This window comes from Oncorhynchus clarkii, chromosome 31 (assembly GCF_045791955.1).
Source record: "Oncorhynchus clarkii lewisi isolate Uvic-CL-2024 chromosome 31, UVic_Ocla_1.0, whole genome shotgun sequence".
Lineage (NCBI taxonomy): Eukaryota > Metazoa > Chordata > Actinopteri > Salmoniformes > Salmonidae > Oncorhynchus > Oncorhynchus clarkii.
The window spans coordinates 24805284-24827621 of record NC_092177.1 but is presented as its reverse complement, the minus strand read 5'-3'; the positions used below and the strand labels follow the sequence as shown (position 1 = coordinate 24827621).

The following is a 22338-nucleotide window of genomic DNA, read 5'->3' as shown; positions in this document are numbered from 1 at the left end:
CTTTAGATAAAGTGACCAGACCTAAGTCAAAGCATACTGTACAAACTTGATCAGGCCCATGGTCCGTACTGTACCATACTGTACAATGTGTACAAATTTGATATTTTCAAAATTGAGTTTAATTGAAAAAGGAGTATGTTGCTTTATTATACATGTCGTGTATCTGGTTCCCTCTGTGTCCAGGGCTGCGTTTCCCACCTTACGTATTCCTGGAGAAGGATGAGTATGTTCGTATCGTGGGAGAGAAGCTGAGAATCCACTGCACCACACACAACCCTAACTTCAACTACAACGTCACCTGGAATTACAGCTCCAAGAAGGCAAGCACTGTCAGAGTTTCTGAAACAACCTATTTGTTCCACTGTCAGAGTTTCTGAAACAACCTATTTCTTCCACTGTCAGAGTTTCTGAAACAACCTATTTGTTCCACTGACAGAGTTTCTGAAACAACCTATTTGTTCCACTGTGTCACAAGCTGTAGCTCTATCCCAGAGTTGGCCAAAACAAAGTGCATGATAATAGGTCTTCGGGATAAAAAATGTTTCCTGTCTCTTCTTACTTCTTACAGAGATCCACCATAGAGGAGAATGTCCAGTCTAAAGACAGCCGTCTGGACATTGAAAGCATCCTGACCATCCCTGCAGTAGACCAGTCAGACACAGGGAACATTACATGCACTGGAACCAATGAGGCTGGAGTCAATAGCTCTGCCACCTACCTGCTGGTCGTAGGTTAGTTAATGCACAACTGTGTCGTTCCACCAATTTTATGAAGTTGGCTTTAGCTAGCCCAGATAAGTTCCCAATCTCCCAACCTGCTGCATGTTTGAACAGTGTTGATCATTTGCGCCATGTACTTTTAATGTAATCTCAATTGCAATCCAGGTCAGTTGGTTCTGTTATTTGATGATGCATAGTGATAACACATTCAGCTGTTGTATAAATAAACAAAATATCTGACATTATATTCACATTTTAACGTTGATGTGATTTTAAATGGTTGAAATCGTAGTGGTAGACATCTGGGTGACAACTAAATAAAACATCTGACATTGTTTTTCCATTGGAATTTGGTTGTGGTTTGTGGTTGATAACACATTGGAAACTCAACAACATTTTGGCGGTCTTTTTGAGTGCGTGAATATAGGTTGTTATCTCATTGATCAATCTCATTGTCCAAATAGACAACAGCCGTGAAAAGACAACCAATGGTTATAACCAACCAGCATCCAGGATCAGACAAACCCATTGTATAATAGAACACATTCCAGTCACAGAACTGGATTGTATTCATTAGGGCAAACTGCAGCAAAACTTTTTACAAGGGAAAGGAAAATCAATATTTTTCATTTTCTTTGATTTGGTGCCTAAGGAATACAACCCTGGCTAACCTTAAATATAACCCTTCCATGTTTCTCTGTGTCCCTGTCCAGAGGAGCCCTACATCCGTCTGTCCCCCCAGCTGTCCTCCAAACTAGCCCACCAAGGCCTGTCCATTGAAGTGAACGAGGGGGAGGACCTGAAGCTCTGTGTCCTGATCGAGGCATACCCCCAGATCATAGCCCAGAGCTGGGACACCCCAACGTCCTCGCCCACACAGGAACACATCTTCACACGCTACAACAACAGGTGAGCACAACAAGGTGAAGGGAACTGACTGAATGAAGCTACTGTATTGGGAAGACGTTTGGGCCTGTTGGACAAATGCGCAGCAACAGAAAACGGGTGTGAGACAGTGTCAATGTGAAATGTTCACAGATCAGAAGCTGACTTGTTCACAGTAAAAATGTAGAATGGGTAAGCAGCAGCAGCAGTTTATTAGTTTATCTGACACAAACTCAGCGGTCCAGAGAGTTCTGTACTATGAAACCAGAAGGAAGGAGCTTCTGTAATGTTTTACCTCCATGATGAGGCATAGTAGCAACAGTCTGAGGAGAACCATGATGTAGTATTCAGCACATCACACCATCTGCACTCATTGCTCTTTTGTTAAAGAGCTCCAGTAATCTAGTTCACCAGCCGGCTCCCCGTCTTTCTATATGCTGTAACAATTGAGCATGGTGGTTAGACTCCAGTGGTTATTTCTTCAGTGGTTAGATCTCCAGTGGTTAGACACCAGTGGTTAGATCTCCAGTGGTTAGATCTTCAGTGGTTATATCTCAAGTGGTTAGACTCCAGTGGTTAGACTCCAGTGGTTAGATCTCCAGTGGTTAGATCTCCAGTGGTTAGATCTCCAGTGGTTAGATCTCCAGTGGTTAGACTCCAGTGGTTAGATCTCCAGTGGTTAGACTCCAGTGGTTAGATATCCAGTGGTTAGATCTCCAGTGGTTAGACTCTAGTAGTTAGATATCCAGTGGTTAGCTATTCAGTGGTTAGACTCCAGTGGTTAGATCTCCAGTGGATAGACTCCAGTGGTTAAATCTCCAGTGGTTAGATCTCCAGTGGTTAGACACCAGTGGTTAGATCTCCAGTGGTTAGATCTCCAGTGGTTATATCTCAAGTGGTTAGACTCCAGTGGTTAGACTCCAGTGGTTAGATCTCCAGTGGTTAGATCTCCAGTGGTTAGATCTCCAGTGGTTAGATCTCCAGTGGTTAGACTCCAGTGGTTAGATCTCCAGTGGTTAGACTCCAGTGGTTAGATATCCAGTGGTTAGATCTCCAGTGGTTAGACTCTAGTAGTTAGATATCCAGTGGTTAGCTATTCAGTGGTTAGACTCCAGTGGTTAGATCTCCAGTGGATAGACTCCAGTGGTTAGATCTCCAGTGGTTAGACTCCAGTGGTTAGATCTTCCGTGGTTAGATCTCCAGTGGTTAGACTCTAGTGGTTAGATCTCTAGTGGTTAGATATCTAGTGGTTAGCTATTCAGTGGTTAGGCTCCAGTGGTTAGATCTCCAGTGGTTAGATCTCCAGTTGTTAGACTCCAGTGGTTATATCTCAAGTGGTTAGATATCCAGTGGTTAGATATCCAGTGGTTAGCTATTTAGTGGTTAGACTCCAGTGGTTACACTCCAGTGGTTAGACTCCAGTGGTTAGATCTCCAGTGGTTAGACTCCAGTGGTTAGATCTCCAGTGGTTAGACTCCAGTGGTTAGATCTCCAGTGGTTAGCTATTCAGTGGTTAGACTCCAGTGGTTACACTCCAGTGGTTAGATCTCCAGTGGTTAGACTCCAGTGGTTAGATCTCCAGTGGTTAGACTCCAGTGGTTAGATCTCCAGTGGTTAGATCTCCAGTGGTTAGACTCCAGTGGTTAGATCTCCAGTGGTTAGACTCCAGTGGTTATATTTGCAGTGGCTAGACATCCAGTGGTTAGATCTCCAGTGGTTAGATCTCAAGTTGGTAGATCTCAAGTGGTTAGACTCCAGTGGATATATCTCAAGTGGTTAGACTGAAGTGGTTAAATCTCAAGTGGTTAGACATCCAGTGGTTATATCTCAAGTGGTTATATCTCAAGTGGTTAGACTGAAGTGGTTAAATCTCAAGTGGTTAGATATCCAGTGGTTAGACTCCAGTGGTTATATCTCAAGTGGTTAGATATCCAGTGGTTAGATCCCCAGTGGTTAGATCTCCAGTGGTTAGACTCCAGTGGTTAGATATCCAGTGGTTAGATCGCCAGTGGTTAGACTCCAGTGGTCAGATATCCAGGGGTTAGCTATTCAGTGGTTAGACTCCAGTGGTTATATCTCCAGTGGATAGACTCCAGTGGTTAAATCTCCAGTTGTTAGACTCCAGTGGTTATACATCAAGTGGTTATATCTCAAGTGGTTAGATTTCCAGTGGTTAGCTATTCAATGGTTAGACACCAGTGATTAGATCTCCAGTGGTTAGACTCCAGTGTTTAGACTCCAGTGGTTAGATCTCCAGTGGTTAGACTCCAGTGGTTATATCTCAAGTGGTTAGATGTCCAGTGGTTAGACTCCAGTGGTTATATCTCAAGTGGTTAGATATCCAGGGGTTAGACTCCAGTGGTTAGATCTCCAGTGGTTAGACTCCAGTGGTTAGATCTCCAGTGGTTAGACTACAGTGGTTATATGTCAAGTGATTAGATCTCCAGTGGTAGACTCCAGTGGTTAGAACTCCAGTGGTTAGACTCCAGTGGTTGGACTCCAGTGATTGTATCTCCAGTGGTTAGACTACAGTGGTTATATGTCAAGTGATTAGATCTCCAGTGGTTAGACTCCAGTGGTTAGAACTCCAGTGGTTAGACTCCAGTGGTTAGCTATTCAGTGGTTAGATCTGCAGTGGTTATATCTCCAGTGGTTATATCTCCAGTGGTTAGACTCCAGTTGTTACATCTCAAGTGGTTAGATCTCCAGTGGTTAGACTCCAGTTGTTCGATCTCCAGTGGTTAGCTATTCAGTGGTTCGATCTCCAGTGGTTAGATCTCCAGTGGTTATATCTCCAGTGGTTATGTCTCCAGTGGTTGTATCTCAAGTGGTTAGATCTCCAGTGTTTGTATCTCAAGTGGTTAGATCTCCAGTGGTTAGACTCCAGTGGTTAGATCTCCAGTGGTTAGACTCCAGTGGTTATTTCTCAAGTGGTTAAATCTCAAGTGGTTAGATCTCCAGTGGTTAGATCTCCAGTGGTTAGATCTCCAGTGGTTAGACTCCAGTGGTTATATCTTAAGTGGTTAGATCTCCAGTGGTTAGACTCCAGTGGTTAGATCTCCAGTGGTTAGACTCCAGTGGTTATATCTCAAGTGGTTAGATCTCCAGTGGTTAGACTCCAGTGGTTATATCTCAAGTGATTAGATCTCCAGTGGTTATATCTCAAGTGGTTTGATCTCCAGTGGCAGTGGTGGAAAAAGTTCCCAATTGACATACTTAAGTACATACCTGAGGAGATACCTTAATAGAAAGTTACTCAAGAAAAAGTGAAGGTCACACGGTAAAATCCTACTTGAGTAAAAGTCTAAAAGTATTTGATTCTAAATATACTCAAGTATCAAAAGTAAAAGTGCAAATCATTTCAAATTGCTTCTATAAAGCAAACCAGACAGCACCGTTTTCTTGTTTTTAAAATGGAAGGATAGCCAGGGGTACACACTAACACTCAGACATCATTTACAAAAGATGCATTTGTGGTTAGTGAGTCAGCCAGATCAGAGGCAGTAGGGATCACCATGTGTTCTCTTGATAAGTGTGTGAATTGTAATGTAATGAGTACTTTTGGGTGTCAGGAAAAATGTATGGAGTAAAAAGTACATTTTTTTTCTTTAGGAATGTAGTGAAGTAAAAGTAAAAGTAGTCAAAAATATAAATCGTAAAGTACAGATACCCCAAAAAACGACTTAAGTAGTACTTTAAAGTATTTTTTCTCAAGTACTTTACACCACTGTCAAGTGGTTAGATCTCTAGTGGTGCTACAACAGATCCTGCCTGGTTTCCCCTCAGGTATTCCGCTACCCTGCTGCTAAAGAGAATGATTGCACAAGAGCAAGGCCAGTACACCTTCTATGCCAGGAGTGCCATGGCCAACGCATCCATCACATTCCAAGTCCAAATGTATCGTGAGTAAAGTATCAGTAGTTTGAATATCTATACACACAGACATAATGATACAGATGCACTGCATCAGTTCATACAACAACTCTCTGAGGAATACAAGTTTTTATCAAGGCATCTATTGACTATCTGTATCTGTATTTAAAACATGGTTTATTTAACCATGCTCTCTCGTGATTGGCAGAGAAGCCGGTTGCCGTGGTGAGATGGGAGAACATCACCAGCCTCATGTGTACGTCGTTCGGTTATCCTGCTCCCATCATCCTCTGGTACCAGTGCTCTGGAATCCGAGCCACGTAAGTTACTAGAGGGTTACTAGAGGGCAGTGGTATGATATTGCTGTGGTAAAATAGAGACTTAATAAGCACAGAAATACCCATCATTGATGATAAGAGAGACTAAATAGGTATAATGGATCATTCCACCAATTCAATGCCTTTTGAGAAGTGTAACTTGGTAAAAAAAATAAAAATAATAATCATAAAGAGCACATGTTCAACTTCATAAACAAAAATGTTTTCACATCGCAAGATGACAGAGGGAATGGCAGCTTGTTGTTTGCAACAGCGAGTGGCAATTGAATGCAAACTTCACCCCCACAAAAGAACTGTTAATACTTCTCTAGCCTATCTATCTATTGGTAACACGGTTGACGTGTTATGTTCGACACGCTCAGTTTTCCACCACAAAAGAACTGTTAATACTTCTCTAGCCTATCTATCTACACGTTCGCCTGAAGGAGTAGAACCAGCTCACCTGCTTTTACATTATGTTTGATTATTAGGTGTTTGTTCCTTTTGAATAAAAAAAAAGGAACAATTTCACCATGTTAAAATGAGAGTTCAATTCACGTGACAGGGTTGACATTAAAATAAGGGACATATGTAAATGAATGACACAAAATAAATAATAATCTTCAGAAATGACTCTGTCAAACCAACAAAATAGCTTGGAGAAATGTTGGGATTAAGTGGGTTAAAATCGACTAAGAAGTCACAGAGGCACAGAGCCACAAAATGCTGAATTTTTGCACTTCAGCAAGTCTTTATATATATTAAAAATCAGATGCATAAATTCTCCATGTTGTCTATGTTAAAGGGCACTACGTTTAATATAACAGGCTTTAAAATTAAATATTGGTGCCCAATTTCTACTTAAAATATCGAAAGGCACTCTTCGCAGAATATCACTACTATGGTGTTTTTTTTTAAATATAATAACGTATTGGATGTCATAACTAAATGAGGGAGTCAACCTATCTCTATCCCTTTCTATGAGAACAGGTGCAATGAGAACAACACAGGTCTCCAGATGCCTGCTCCTCTCCTGGCACAGACGGTGGAGGTCCAGAGGGAGGAGTACGGGCCGGTCGAAGTCGAGAGCGTCCTAACCGTGGGACCGTCCAACCGTAGGATGACCGTGGAGTGTGTCGCCTTCAACCTGGCCGGAGTTGGCAAAGACACCTTCGCCATGGAAGTTTCCGGTAAGAGTCAAAGCACAGTCATCCATGGCTATCCTCATGGTTACTGTCTAATCCTTAGTTCACACTCCTTGTTTCTGTGTCATCATAGTCAAGTACATGAACTGTACATGAACTGTCCGTTCATTTGTTGATTCAGATTCACATAATCTGTTACTTTAGCTACAGCTATTCATCCTCAGTTCCACATAAACCCATTCCAAAACCATTATACATAGAACATTATGAGTGTCATCTACATTCTCCCTCCTGACTCTCCGTCTGCTCTCTAATTGGATAGATAAAGTGTTCACCTCCACCCTATCGGGAGCAGCTGGTGTTCTGGCCTTCCTCATCCTGCTACTCATCATCCTGCTCTACAAGTACAAGCAGGTAGGACACACAACAGCCTCTGCCATATACAAAATACACTGAGAGACCAGTATGCAATCTCGTCTAAAATAAACCTTGGTAACAAATGGATATATCTATGAATAGAGTATTCACAAATATCTCTAGTTTCAAATCATTGTTTCCTTTTAGCTTTTCAAATGATTGACTAATGAACATTTCCTTCCCTTTGCAGAAACCGAGATATGAGATCCGGTGGAAGATCATCCAGGCCAGTGATGGAAACAACTACACGTTTATCGACCCAAGTCAGCTGCCGTACAATGAAAAGTGGGAGTTTCCCAGGGACAAGCTCAAGCTAGGTTTGTGACCTTTTCTTAAACAGGATACTGCAGTGGTTTGGTACTTTGGAGTTAGATATTCCACTCTTGTGTAATACATTGTATCTTGATTTGAAAAGGCAGTTTTTGCTGGTTGGCGAATGCATGGAATCTCAACTAAATGTACAACTATAAATTGTATTTACTTACGAAAATAAAGTATATTGACTTACAGTTACATTTGTAAGTGATGTGTTGGCTGTGTGACCTGCAGGGAAGATCCTAGGAGCCGGGGCCTTTGGGAAGGTGGTGGAGGCCACGGCTTATGGTCTGGGGGAGGACGACAATGCGATACGAGTGGCTGTCAAGATGCTCAAAGGTCAGAATCCATTGAAAAGAGAACACTTTTTAATCCAGGAGAAGAATTGATTAAAGCTGCTAAAATGTCTGTGATCTGAGTGGTACAGGGTAATTTCTCTCTCTCTGCAGCCAGGGCCCACTCAGATGAGAGAGAGGCTCTGATGTCAGAACTGAAGATCCTGAGTCACCTGGGACAGCACAAGAACATCGTCAACCTGCTGGGAGCCTGCACTCAGGCAGGTGAGAACGAAGCACTCTCCTTAAAATGCATGGAAAAAACTTACGTATTTGAATCAAATTCGACCAAAATGTTTAGCTTAAAAAATCCAGGATATTTGGAAGCTTAAAATCTCTCAATTTCTATAAAATAATATCCATTAATCTTCTCTAAGGACCAGTACTGGTGATCACCGAGTACTGTAGTCATGGAGACCTTCTGAACTTCCTGCGACACAAGCAGGAGACCTTCCTGAACACTGTCATGAACATGCCAGAGATACCAGAAGAGACCAGCGACTACAAGAACGTCTGTGAGGAGAAACAGTTCATCAGAAGGTATGGATCATGTTGGCATTCACCAAGCTCATGAAAAAGCAGGTGGACTCTCAGTAACCTTTATTCAACATACAGCAGCAGCCTGGTGACGTAACCACTTTGTCTGATTAGCCTCCTCCCGAACCTCCCCCTCCCCCTCTGATCCCTTCCTCCCCTCCCCTCTCCCAGTGACAGTGGGATCTCCAGTGTGTCTTCTGACAGCTACCTGGAGATGAGGCCTGGTCCCCAGCCCGTCAACTCCTCTCTGGGTAAACAATCTGTCGTTCTACCTTCTCATTTATCAAGCACCAGTCACTGCACAAGTTTTCCATTGTATTGTTCTTTGACTAAGTTAGACATTTGGGTGGACATCGATATATTCTGTTCTATTTTATTCTATTCTATTCTATTCTATTCTATCAGACTCTCTGTGTGAGGAGGGAGGGCCAGACTCGTGGCCGTTGGACATGGATGACCTGCTGAGGTTCTCCTATCAGGTGGCTCAAGGTCTGGACTTCCTGGCAGCCAAGAACGTGAGTCACATCAACACACAGTTTCAAAACAAAGCTTGCGAAACAAGGCTTGTGTAACTAGGCATATTTCACAGTTTGAGATTATGTTTGGTGATAATTGGTCACACTATATATTTTTTTAAATATCATCTGACAGGTAGAGATTACCCACTGGGAACAAACTGGTTAAATCAACATTGTTTCAACATGATTTGTCAACATATTGTGATGTGGAATCTACGTGGAAAATGCTTTGGATTTGTTGTTTTGAGTGTAACATGTTAACCACAGGATTATGTCAACCCATTTTCAACATAGACAAACCATGCATACATTTTTTATTTATTTGTACCTCCTGCTGGGGGAAATTGATCTATCTACAGCTATACATTCGATCTTTAACAAAGCTCAGCCCTGCTTAGCATTGATAATTGTTACTGACTATTATCAATGTGCTGTTGTGAAAACGATTGTTGAGAGATCTCCATTTAATAAATTTACTGTTGCTATCGAAGTAATTCCAAAGGGTAGGTTTAACAGAGCAAATGAAATGTAATCATATTTTATCAATAATATATCATCAATGAGGCTATTTAGGCCTATGTAACATTTGGGAAGTCATCAACTTGGTTCAATTCAACTCAGGATTCAACTAAACATAGACCAAGGGTTTGAAGCTTTGGTTGTCTTCAAATGTAATCTACAAGTTAATAATAAATATGTTAGATTTATGTCTCCATCTAAACCAAAAATACAAGTTAAAGAATAGGATTCAATCAAATCAAACTGTATTTAAAGTTTATTTACATTTTGATTTGATTTAGTCCTATTCTTTCACTTGGATGTTTGAGATGGAGACCGAATCCAACATATAAATTATTAATGTGTAGACAAACGAATAAGACTAAGCCAGTGGCTCAGATGGAACCATCCAGGCAGTAGATATAGTACATCTCCTTTAAATGTTGAAATTTGGTTGCGTTGTCAACCAAAATCAAGTCAATATTACTTTTGCAAGACAGCCATAACATTAGGCTATTTACTATCTTACAAACTGATGTAACAGTATTTATTCAACCTTAAAATGGGTTACACATTCATGGTCACATGTTCTTTCCCACAGGGGTCACACGGGCATGTGCCCCTTCAGATTTGTCCCATTGATATTTTTTTTATAAATAATATATACATATATTTTTTTTACATAGAGTTAAGCATAATGATTATGGCTCTAGATTACATGAAAAAGCTGTTTCAGGTGATTGAAAAATGTGACATTCTCCAACTTATGGACAGGGGGCCTAGCCCCCCTCCAGGCAACCGCCCTAGCCATCAAATCAAAATCTAATTTCATTTGTCACATGTTTCGTAAACAACAGGTGTAGACTAACAGTGAAATGTTTACTTACAGGTCCTTCCCAGCAATGCAGAGAGAAAAAAATTAAATAATAGAAAAATAATAACATGAGGAATAAATCCACAATAAGTAACTATTGGTAATACACAAGGGGTACCAGTACCGAGTCGATGTGCAGGGATACAAGGTAATTGAGGTAGATACAGTGGGGAGAACAATTATTTGATACACTGCGGATTTTGCAGGTTTTCCTACTTATGTAGAGGTCTGTAGAGATCTGTTCTTATCGTAGGTACACTTCAACTGTGAGACGGAATCTAAAACAAAAATCCAGAAAATCACATTGTATGATTTTTAATGAATTTATTTTCAAATTATGGTGGAAAATAAGTATTTGGTCAATAACAAAAGTTTATCTCAATACTTTGTTATATACCCTTTGTTGGCAATGACAGAGGTCAAACGTTTTCTGTAAGTCTTCACAAGGTTTTCACACACTGTTGCTGGTATTTTGGCCCATTCCTCCATGCAGATCTCCTCTAGAGCAGTGATGTTTTGGGGCTGTTGCAGGGCAACACGGACTTTCAACTTCCTCCAAAGATTTTCTATGGGGTTGAGATCTGGAGACTAGCTAGGCCACTCCAGGACCTTGAAATGCTTCTTACGAAGACACTCCTTCCTTGCCCGGGTGGTGTGTTTGGGATCAATGTCATGCTGAAAGACCCAGCCACGTTTCATCTTCAATGCCCTTGCTGATGGAAGGAGGTTTTCACTCAAAATCTCACGATACATGGCCAGCATTCTTTGTCCTCCAAACACGACGAGTTGAGTATTTTGGTTTCATCTGACCATATGACATTCTCCCAATCTTCTTTTGGATCATCCAAATGCTCTCTAGCAAACTTCAGATGGGCCTGGACATGTACTGGCTTAAGCAGGGGGACACGTCTGGCACTGCAGGATTTGAGTCCCTGGCGGCGTAGTGTGTTACTGATGGTAGGCTTTGTTACTTTGGTCCCAGCTCTCTGCAGGTCATTCACTAGGTCCCCCCATGTGGTTCTGGGATTTTTGCTCACCGTTCTTGTGATCATTTTGACCCCACGGGGTGAGATCTTGCGTGGAGCCCCAGATCGAGAGAGATTATCAGTAGTCTTGTATGTCTTCCATTTCCTAATAATTGCTCCCACAGTTGATTTCTTCAAACCAAGCTGCTTACCTATTGCAGATTCAGTCTTCCCAGCCTGGTGCAGGTCTACAATTTTGTTTCTGGTGTCCTTTGACAGCTCTTTGGTTTTGGCCATAGTGAAGTTTGGAATGTGACTGTTTGAGGTTGTGGACAGGTGTCTTTTATACTGATAACAAGTTCAAACAGGTGCCATTAATACAGGTAACGAGTGGAGGACAGAGGCGCCTCTTAAAGAAGAAGTTACAGGTCTGTGAGAGCCAGAAATTTTGCTTGTTTGTAGGTGACCAAATACTTATTTTCCACCATAATTTGCAAATAAATTAATTAAAAATCCTACAATGTGATTTTCTGGATTTTGTCTGTCATAGTTGAAGTGTACCTATGATGAAAATTACAGGCCTCTCTCAGCTTTTTAAGTGGGAGAACTTGCACAATTGGTGACTGACTAAATACTTTTTTGCCCCACTGTACATACAGGTAAAGGGATTAGGCAACAGGATAGAAAATAAACAGTAGCAGCAGAGTATGTGATGAGTTAAAAGAGTTAGTTCAAAAAGGGCCAATTCAAATAGTCCATCCTGATGTACTTTGTGCCCCCTCAGATTTTTGGGGTGCATGACGCCCCTGGTTTAATGCAACAATAAATGTCTACTTATGTAATCATTGAAACTGTACATGTTCATGGTCTCAGATCAGTGGAAATTTTGGCATTACTCACTTGTACCATGTACTTTAATGTAATCTCAACTGCAATCCAGGTTATTTTGTTGTGCTATTAGATGAAGCACAGTGATAACCGTTGGACTAGTAACCAGAAGGTTGCAAGTTCAAACCCCTGAGCTGACAAGGTACAAATCTGTCGTTCTGCCCCTGAACAGGCAGTTAACCCACTGTTCCTAGGCCGTCATTGAAAATAAGAATTTGTTCTTAACTGACTTGCCCGGTTAAATAAAGGTCAAATAAAATTAAAATAAATAACCCATTAAGTTGTTGTATAAATACACAAAATATCAAATCAAACTTGATTTGCCACATGCGCCGAATACACCAAATGTAGACTTTACCGTGAAATACTTACAAGCCCTTAACCAACAGTGCAGTTCAAGACGAAGAAAATATTTACCAAGTAGGCTAAAGGAAAAAGTAATTATAAAAAGTAACACAATAAGAATAACAATAACGAGGCTATATACAGGGGGCACCGGTACTGAGAGAGTGTGCAGGGGTACAGGGTAGTTGAGGCAATCTGATTTTTATGAATCGTTCAGCAGTCTAATGGCTTGGGAGTTGAAGCTGTTGAGGAGCTTTTTGGTCAGCTTGCCGTGCGGAAGCAGAGAGTCTATAACTTGGGTGACATGAGTCTCTGACAATTTTATGGGCTTTCCTCTGACATCACCTATTATTTACGACCTAGATGGCAGGAAGCTTGGCCCCAGTGATGTACAGGGCCATTCGCACTACCCTCTGTAGCGCCATACGGTCAAATGCCGAGCAGTTGCCATACCAGGCAGTGATGCAACCGGTCAGGATGCTCTCAATGGTGTAGCTGTAGAACCTTAAGTACACGTCCTGGTAATCCGTCTGACCCACTGGCTTTGTGAATGTTGACCTGTTTCAAGGTTTTGTTCACATCGGTTTCCGAGAGCGTTATCACACAGTCATCCAGAACAGCTGGTGCTATTGTGCATGCTTCAATGTTGCTTGCCTCGATGCGAGCATAAAAGGCATTTAGCTCGTCTGGTAGACTCGCGTCACTAGGCAACTCGCGTCTGGGTTTCTCTTTGTAGTCCGTAATAGTTTTCATGCCTTGCCACATCCGAAGAGCGTCAGAGCCGGTGTAGTAGGATTCAATCTTAATCCTTAAATCTTAATCCTTAATCCCGGCAGCTCTAGCCTTTAGCTCGATGCGGATGTTGCCTGTAATCCATGGCTTCTGGTTGGGATATGTTCGAACAGTCACTGTGGGGATGACATCATCTATGCACTTATTGATGAAGCCGATGACTGATGTGGTGTATTCCTCAATGCCATTGGATGAATCCCGGAACATATTCCAGTCTGTGCTAGCAAAACAGTCCTGTTGTGTAGGGTCCGCGTCATCTGACCACTTCCGTATTGAGTGAGTCACTGGTACTTCCTGCATTAGTTTTTGCTTGTAAGCAGGAATCAGGAGGATAGAATTGTGGTCAGATGTGCCAAGTGGAGGGCGAGGGAGAGCTTTGTATGCATCTCTGTGTGTATCTGACTGTATTTCCAATTGAACGTTAGTGTGGTTTAAATGGTTGAAAGCGCAGTGATTAAACATTTAGGTCAAAACTAAACCAAAAATCTGAAATAGATTTTCCATTGGAATTGGGTTGTCCTTTTAGATCAGGGGTCTTCAACCCTTTCTTGCCCAGGGACCCCCTCCCAGGCAACTCAGCGACCCAGGGACTCCCATTATACGTTATACGTTACCAGGCAAACACATTTTCACTAAGAACAGTTATTTAGCTGGTTAAACAAAGGTTAGCCATAGTGTTGGCAAAAATGAATGTCCAAGTCAGCCTATTGACTGGTAGCCTATTGACTGGTAGCCTATTGACTGGTAACCTATTGACTGGTAGCCGATTGACTGGTAGCTTATTAGCAGGTGCTTTTTCAAGGCATATGTGAGATACTCCAGTGAGTGTGATCAGCTCCAGTGAGTGTAAATTGCTCAATATTAGGAGTTGAGAAACAAAGTCGACAACATTCTAGATAATATGTTCTCCTCTTTTCTACTGTAGGTATGTAATTCAAAATGTGTTTTGTCTGTTGTTGCTCGCACTATTTATCAAAACATTGAAAATAAAAAATATTTGTTCAACTTTTTAATTTTTACAAATATTTTTGCAGTACCTTTGCTTTGGCCATGGACCCCTGGTCCAATACCCCTGTTTTAAATTGTGGAAAGTGTAGTGATAACACATTGGGAATTCATCTAACTGTTGGCTGTCTTTTTGAGTGGGTGAAAATATGTTGGAATCTCATTGATCAACATATCTAGCAAGTATTACCCAATTCCCCATGTTGTAATGATGTGGTGTGCCCAGTGGATACAGATGAGAGCTCTTTGTGAGGTTGTGGTAAGCCACTGTAAGTGATCCTCTCTCTGTCTGTCTCTTTCTCTCAGTGTATTCACCGGGATGTTGCAGCCAGGAACGTCCTCCTGACAGACCGCCGTGTGGCTAAGATCTGTGACTTCGGCCTGGCACGTGACATCATGAATGACTCCAACTATGTGGTGAAGGGCAATGTGAGCGAACAACAACAACCTCAAATGAACAACCACCTCAATAACAACATTTTCTGTGTCAGTCACAACTATTTCACGTGTTTAGTAAGGGCCCGGGCCTGGGTTTCTACTACACTGTATGGAATTGTTTTAAGATGGTCATACCAAGAATCATTTAGATATTTGAATTTAGAGTTTTAGGCCCCTTGTCAGTATATAAAAAATATTTACCAAAATGATGAAACATTGAATTTGGCCTTACTGCTATTATCCCATAGAAACACATTGAATAATGTATTCATACATGGAAAAACAGATAGTAAAAAATAAATCAAAGGAAGTTTGTTTGGAAGTGTCCCATATCTGAGAAATACAGTGCCTTGCGAAAGTATTCGGCCCCCTTGAACTTTGCGACCTTTTGCCACATTTCAGGCTTCAAACATAAAGATATAAAACTGTATTTTTTTGTGAAGAATCAACAACAAGTGGGACACAATCATGAAGTGGAACGACATTTATTGGATATTTCAAACTTTTTTAACAAATCAAAAACTGAAAAACTGGGCGTGCAAAATTATTCAGCCCCCTTAAGTTAATACTTTGTAGCGCCACCTTTTGCTGCGATTACAGCTGTAAGTCGCTTGGGGTATGTCTCTATCAGTTTTGCACATCGAGAGACTGACATTTTTTCCCATTCCTCCTTGCAAAACAGCTCGAGCTCAGTGAGGTTGGATGGAGAGCATTTGTGAACAGCAGTTTTCAGTTCTTTCCACAGATTCTCGATTGGATTCAGGTCTGGACTTTGACTTGGCCATTCTAACACCTGGATATGTTTATTTTTTAACCATTCCATTGTAGATTTTGCTTTATGTTTTGGATCATTGTCTTGTTGGAAGACAAATCTACGTCCCAGTCTCAGGTCTTTTGCAGACTCCATCAGGTTTTCTTCCAGAATGGTCCTGTATTTGGCTCCATCCATCTTCCCATCAATTTTAACCATCTTCCCTGTCCCTGCTGAAGAAAAGCAGGCCCAAACCATGATGCTGCCACCACCATGTTTGACAGTGGGTATGGTGTGTTCAGGGTGATGAGCTGTGTTGCTTTTACGCCAAACATAACGTTTTGCCTTGTTGCCAAAAAGTTCAATTTTGGTTTCATCTGACCAGAGCACCTTCTTCCACATGTTTGGTGTGTCTCCCAGGTGGCTTGTGGCAAACTTTAAACGACACTTTTTATGGATATCTTTAAGAAATGTCTTTCTTCTTGCCACTCTTCCATAAAGGCCAGATTTGTGCAATATACGACTGATTGTTGTCCTATGGACAGAGTCTCCCACCTCAGCTGTAGATCTCTGCAGTTCATCCAGAGTGATCATGGGCCTCTTGGCTGCATCTCTGATCAGTCTTCTCCTTGTATGAGCTGAAAGTTTAGAGGGACGGCCAGGTCTTGGTAGATTTGCAGTGGTCTGATACTCCTTCCATTTCAATATTATCGCTTGCACAGTGCTCCTTGGGATGTTTAAAGCTTGGGAAATCTTTTTGTATCCAAATCCGGCTTTAAACTTCTTCACAACAGTATCTCGGCCCTGCCTGGTGTGTTCCTTGTTCTTCATGATGCTCTCTGCGCTTTTAACGGACCTCTGAGACTATCACAGTGCAGGTGCATTTATACGGAGACTTGATTACACACAGGTGGATTGTATTTATCATCATTAGTCATTTAGGTCAACATTGGATCATTCAGAGATCCTCACTGAACTTCTGGAGAGAGTTTGCTGCACTGAAAGTAAAGGGGCTGAATAATTTTGCACGCCCAATTTTTCAGTTTTTGATTTGTTAAAAAAGTTTGAAATATCCAATAAATGTCGTTCCACTTCATGATTGTGTCCCACTTGTTGTTGATTCTTCACAAAAAAATACAGTTTTATATCTTTATGTTTGAAGCCTGAAATGTGGCAAAAGGTCGCAAAGTTCAAGGGGGCCGAATACTTTCGCAAGGCACTGTATAAGAAAGATCAGGAAACTATTATAGTTTTGTTTAACCATATTTAGCCCCTTTATTAGGCACTAAACTACTTTCACATACAGTATACTGTATACCTTTGTTTCCTGGTTAAATAAAGGTTAAATAAATAAAAATACTTCCATTCATTTTATAAACTTCCGGGGGACCTTCAGACGAGTCTTGTGATGCTTGTGGGTGTCCTAGAGCGTTTGTGAGAGTCTCGCCTTTCGATGGTGAGTGTTGAGCCCAAACTGTTCAGACACTACAGACAGAAGTTGGTAGAACAGCGGTACCGACTTCAGACGAGTCCCATGGCGCTTGTGGGGGTCTTAGAGCAAAACGGAGAACACCATCGTGTTTGTGAGAGTCTCAACTTTCGAAACCAAACTGAACCGTTCTCCTGGTCTGACAAACACCACTGTAGCTCTGCCACCTTCCACCGCAGATGCGGAAGGCCGACATGGGCGGATGTGGTGGACTGAGTCTATGCAAAACAGATATACAGATATATCAAGCTTAAACAGACATATTTTAATGGGGACTTTTGTATTAAGCTAATTAAAGTACACGTCGCGCTGACTTCGACTCTAGGGGGAAAAGGTCAAGACACTCCATATCTCTGTTGCCTGCAGTCATGGCAATTGTACTTTGCTTTTGAGGTTGTGTTGCGTATTAAATATAAACGGTTAAATATACACATTTTAATATGTATTTCCTCACACTATGTGTCTGTAGGCGCGTCTGCCAGTGAAGTGGATGGCTCCAGAGAGTATTTTTGATTGTCTCTACACTGTCCAGAGTGACGTCTGGTCCTATGGGATCCTGCTATGGGAGATCTTCTCTCTAGGTGAGCTGGCATAAACATGCATATCTAAACACAGTGGAATCTCATTGGTGAAGTCATTCAGTCGTTCTTCTTAAATTGATTGTGTTTTGTTTCATTTCGGTAGGAAGGAGCCCCTACCCCAGTATCCTGGTGGACACCAAATTCTACAAGATGATAGAGTCTGGTTATCAAATGTCCCGGCCAGACTTTGCCCCTCCAGAGATGTAAGTTACACATTAAGGGCTTTTAGGTTTCAATAACCTTGTCCCCATGCTAAAATGAGGCAGAAGTTTTTAAGATTTAAAGCACCATATTTTTCCCCACTGAGTAAGCCTAGCTTCATTGGGATACAGATTCATGCATATTACAATATCCTTTTATATTTTTCTGGAATACTTAACAAAGACTCCCTATATTCCAATCATACTCCCTTTTCAGCATTTATGATAAAAATAAATATATTTATTGTGCCTTTTATTAATGCATTAAGCATGTCCGATTCCAGATTACTTCCTCTGAGCCCCAAGTTACAAAGCTCCCCTCAAACATCAAACACACCACAGAAACAAGAAATAAATAGTGTATTTTTCCCCCGAGGCTCTGCACATCTGTGAGTGTCAATTTTCCGTGGTTGTCACACTACCCAGAATATTTGTGTTGTGAGGCCAGAGACAGATAGACAGAGGCTACAGACACTGAGTTACAACCTAGTCATCAGGGACCCTTTGTGTGGGGGTAAGTTAGTCCTCGATCAGGCATGGTACTGTGTGGTGTTGAGGTAGTCCTTGATCAACCATGGTTCTGTGTGGGGGTGAGTTAGTCCTCTGTCAGGCATGGTTCTGCGTGTTAGCCACATGATCAGCAGGCTGGAGTCCGGAACAGTGTCATTTCACAGCCCAGGCAGGGAGAAGACTGGTGGGACTGTGGTGGCGTTTATGAGGGGTGCATCTCTGTGCGTCACAATCAACCATGCTTATCATTGTAGTGTCTAGATACATAGAACACTTTTTGACCAAACTTTGGGATTGTAAGTAGTACAAAGCAGAAGTATGGCAGGTGAAAAGTACACCTTACAGTAGCAACAGTCATCAAAATTGTTAAAAGGTTTTAAAAACAATTATAGGAAATGAAACAGTTGGACAATGGATGAAGATACTTCAAACCTTTAGAATGTTTAAAGGCACGGAATAATTTAAAGGCACGGGATAATTTAAAGGCACGGGATAATAGGCGTGTGTGTCTTCTCTAAATAAACAATTGAAATAGGGCTGCAATGCAGCACATTAAAGCAGAACCTTTACATGTTTGTGTTTCATAATCATCACAGTTAAAACAGGAGAGCAATATCTATCTGGTAAAGTCCACAGCCGTCGCCAAGAAAACAAGAGCGTGTGCCGCCATTTCAGAACCATCAGCTGGCTGGACAGAGCCTCTCCAGCCGTCTATAGCGGACCAGCATTCAAATCAAATCAAATTGTATTTGTAACATGCGCCAAATACAACAGGTGTAGTAGACCTTACAGTGAAATGCTTACTTACAAGCCCTTAACCAACAATGCAGTTTTAAGAAAAAAACTGGTCTGGGTAGCCATTTGATTAGATGTTCAGGAGTCTTATGGCTTGGGGGTAGAAGCTGTTTAGAAGCCTCTTGGACCTAGACTTGGAGCTCTGGTACCGCTTGCCGTGTGGTAGCAGAGGGAACAGTCTATGACTAGGGTGGCTGGAGTCTTTGACAATTCTCAGGGCCTTCCTCTGACACCACCTGGTATAGAGATCCTGGATGGCAGGAAGCTTGGCCCCGGTGATGTACTGGGCAGTACGCACTACCCTCTGTATAATGCCTTGCGGTCAGAGGCCGAGCAGTTGCCATACCAGGCAGTGATGCAACCTGTCAGGATGCTCTCGATGGTGCAGCTGTTAAACCTTTTGAGGATATGAGGACCCATGCCAAGACTTTTCAGTCTCCTGGGGGGCAATAGGTTTGTCGTGCCCTCTTCACAACTGTCATGGTGTGCTTGGACCATCTTAATTTGTTGGTGATGTGGACAACAAGAAATTTGAAACTCTCCACCTGCTCCACTACAGCCCTGTGATGAGCTGTGTTGCTTTTACGCCAAACATAACGTTTTGCATTGTTGCCAAAAAGTTCAATTTTGGTTTCATCTGACCAGAGCACCTTCTTCCACATGTTTGGTGTGTCTCCCAGGTGGCTTGTAGCAAACTTTAAACAACACTTTTTATGGATATCTTTAAGAAATGGCTTTCTTCTTGCCACTCTTCCATAAAGGCCAGATTTGTGCAATATACGACTGATTGTTGTCCTATGGACAGAGTCTCCCACCTCAGCTGTAGATCTCTGCAGTTCATCCAGAGTGATCATGGGCCTCTTGGCTGCATCTCTGATCAGTCTTCTCCTTGTATGAGCTGAAAGTTTAGAGGGACGGCCAGGTCTTGGTAGATTTGCAGTGGTCTGATACTCCTTCCATTTCAATATTATCGCTTGCACAGTGCTCCTTGGGATGTTTAAAGCTTGGGAAATCTTTTTGTATCCAAATCCGGCTTTAAACTTCTTCACAACAGTATCTCGGACCTGCCTGGTGTGTTCCTTGTTCTTCATGATGCTCTCTGCGCTTTTAACGGACCTCTGAGACTATCACAGTGCAGGTGCATTTATACGGAGACTTGATTACACACAGGTGGATTGTATTTATCATCATTAGTCATTTAGGTCAACATTGGATCATTCAGAGATCCTCACTGAACTTCTGGAGAGAGTTTGCTCCACTGAAAGTAAAGGGGCTGAATAATTTTGCACGCCTTATTTTTCAGTTTTTGATTTGTTAAAAAAGTTTGAAATATCCAATAAATGTCGTTCCACTTCATGATTGTGTCCCACTTGTTGTTGATTCTTCACAAAAAAATACAGTTTTATATCTTTATGTTTGAAGCCTGAAATGTGGCAAAAGGTCGCAAAGTTCAAGGGGGCCGAATACTTTCGCAAGGCAGTGTATGTACGCACTGTCACTGTGGGGACGACGTCATCAATGCACTTATCGATGAAGCCAGTGACTGATCTGGTGTACTTCTCAATGTCATCGGAAGAATCCCGGAACATATTCTAGTCTGAGCTAGCTAAACAGTCCTGTAGCTTAGCATCTGCGTCATCTGACCACTTTTTTATAGACTGAGTCATTGGTGATTCCTGCTTACATTTTTGCTTGTAAGCAGGAATCAGGAGGATAGAATTATGGTCAGATTTGCCAAATGGAGGGTGAGGGAGAGCTTTGCATTCATCTCTGTGTGTGGAGTTAAGGTGGTCTAGAGTTTTTTTTCCCTCTGGTTGCACATGTAACTTGCTGATAAAAATTAGGTAAAACTGATTTAAGTTTCTCTGCATTAAAGTCCTCGGCCACTAGGAGTACCGCCTCTGGATGAGTGTTTTCCTGTTTGCTTTTAGTGATATACAGCTCATTGAGTGGGGTTTTAGTGCCAGCATCGGTTTGTGGTGGTATGTAGACAGCTACGACAAATACAGTTAAACTCTCTAGGTAGATAATGTGGTCTACAGCTTATCATGAGATACTCTACCTCAGGCGAGCAAAACCTTAGATACCATGCACCAGTTGTTGTTTACAAATATACATAGGTCCCTGCCCCGTGTCTTACCAGAGGCTGCTGTTCTATCCTGCCAATAAAGTGTATAACCTGCCATCGGTATGTTATTAATGCCACGGCTAACAGTACGGATGACAAAGGCAGAGTAGCCACTCGTCGCGTGATCCTCACAAGGCACCCCGATCTTTTTCCGCGAAATCTCTGTTTATTTCTCCAACGAATGACGGGGATAACGGCCTGTTCAGGTGGTTGGAATATATTGTTCCCGTCCGACTCATTAAAGAAAAATTGTTCATCCAATTTGAGGTGAGAAATCGCTGTTCTGATGTCCAGAAGCTCTTTTCGGTCATAAGAGAAGGTAGCAGCAACATAATACGTACAAAATAAGTTACAAACAATGCAAAAAATAATAATAAATAGCACAGTTGGTTAAGAGCCAATTAAAATGACAGCCTTCCTCCCTGGGCCCCAAATGATAAATGTCAGTCAAATATATATATACAGTACCAGTCAAAAGTTTGGACACACCTACTCATTCAAGGGTTTTTCTTTATTTATACTATTTTCTACATTGTAGAATAATAGTGAAGACATCATAACTATGAAATAACACATATGGAATCATGTAGTAACCAAAAAAGTGTTAAACAAATCTAAATATATTGATTTGTAGCCACCCTTTGCCTTGTAGCTTTGCACACTCTTGGTATTTTCTCAACCAGGTTACCTGTTATACTGAACAAAAATATATACTTGACATACAACAATTTCAATGATTTTACTGAGTTACAGTTCATATAAGGAAATCAGTGAATTTAAGTAAATAAATTCATTAGACCCTAGTCTATGGATTTCACATGACTGGGCAGGGGCGCAGCCATGGGTGGGTCTTGGAGGGCATAGGCCCACCCACTTAAGAGCCAGGCCCACCCACTGTGGAGCCAGGCCCAGCCAATCAGAATTTGTTTTTCCCCACATAAAGGCTTTATTACAGATTGAAATACTCCTCAGTTGAATCAGCTGTCCGGGTGGCTGGTTTCAGACGAACCTGCAGGTA

At 41.7% G+C, this 22338-nt stretch overlaps 1 protein-coding gene across 3 annotated transcripts in view; it reads left to right on the top strand.

The window, feature by feature from the left end:
- LOC139390437 (macrophage colony-stimulating factor 1 receptor 1-like) overlaps nt 1-22338 on the top strand; it is a 28772-nt gene that overhangs the window by 3818 nt on the left and 2616 nt on the right. For all 3 annotated transcript variants that reach the window (XM_071137560.1, XM_071137562.1, XM_071137561.1), the window contains 16 exons: nt 184-320; nt 569-731; nt 1433-1628; nt 5391-5506; nt 5686-5797; nt 6785-6984; nt 7262-7353; nt 7547-7673; nt 7906-8010; nt 8121-8231; nt 8384-8546; nt 8715-8794; nt 8949-9058; nt 14735-14857; nt 17576-17687; nt 17791-17890. In XM_071137560.1, coding sequence (XP_070993661.1) covers nt 184-320; nt 569-731; nt 1433-1628; nt 5391-5506; nt 5686-5797; nt 6785-6984; nt 7262-7353; nt 7547-7673; nt 7906-8010; nt 8121-8231; nt 8384-8546; nt 8715-8794; nt 8949-9058; nt 14735-14857; nt 17576-17687; nt 17791-17890 — 2047 coding nt within the window. The remainder of the gene's footprint in view (nt 1-183; nt 321-568; nt 732-1432; nt 1629-5390; nt 5507-5685; nt 5798-6784; nt 6985-7261; nt 7354-7546; nt 7674-7905; nt 8011-8120; nt 8232-8383; nt 8547-8714; nt 8795-8948; nt 9059-14734; nt 14858-17575; nt 17688-17790; nt 17891-22338) is intronic.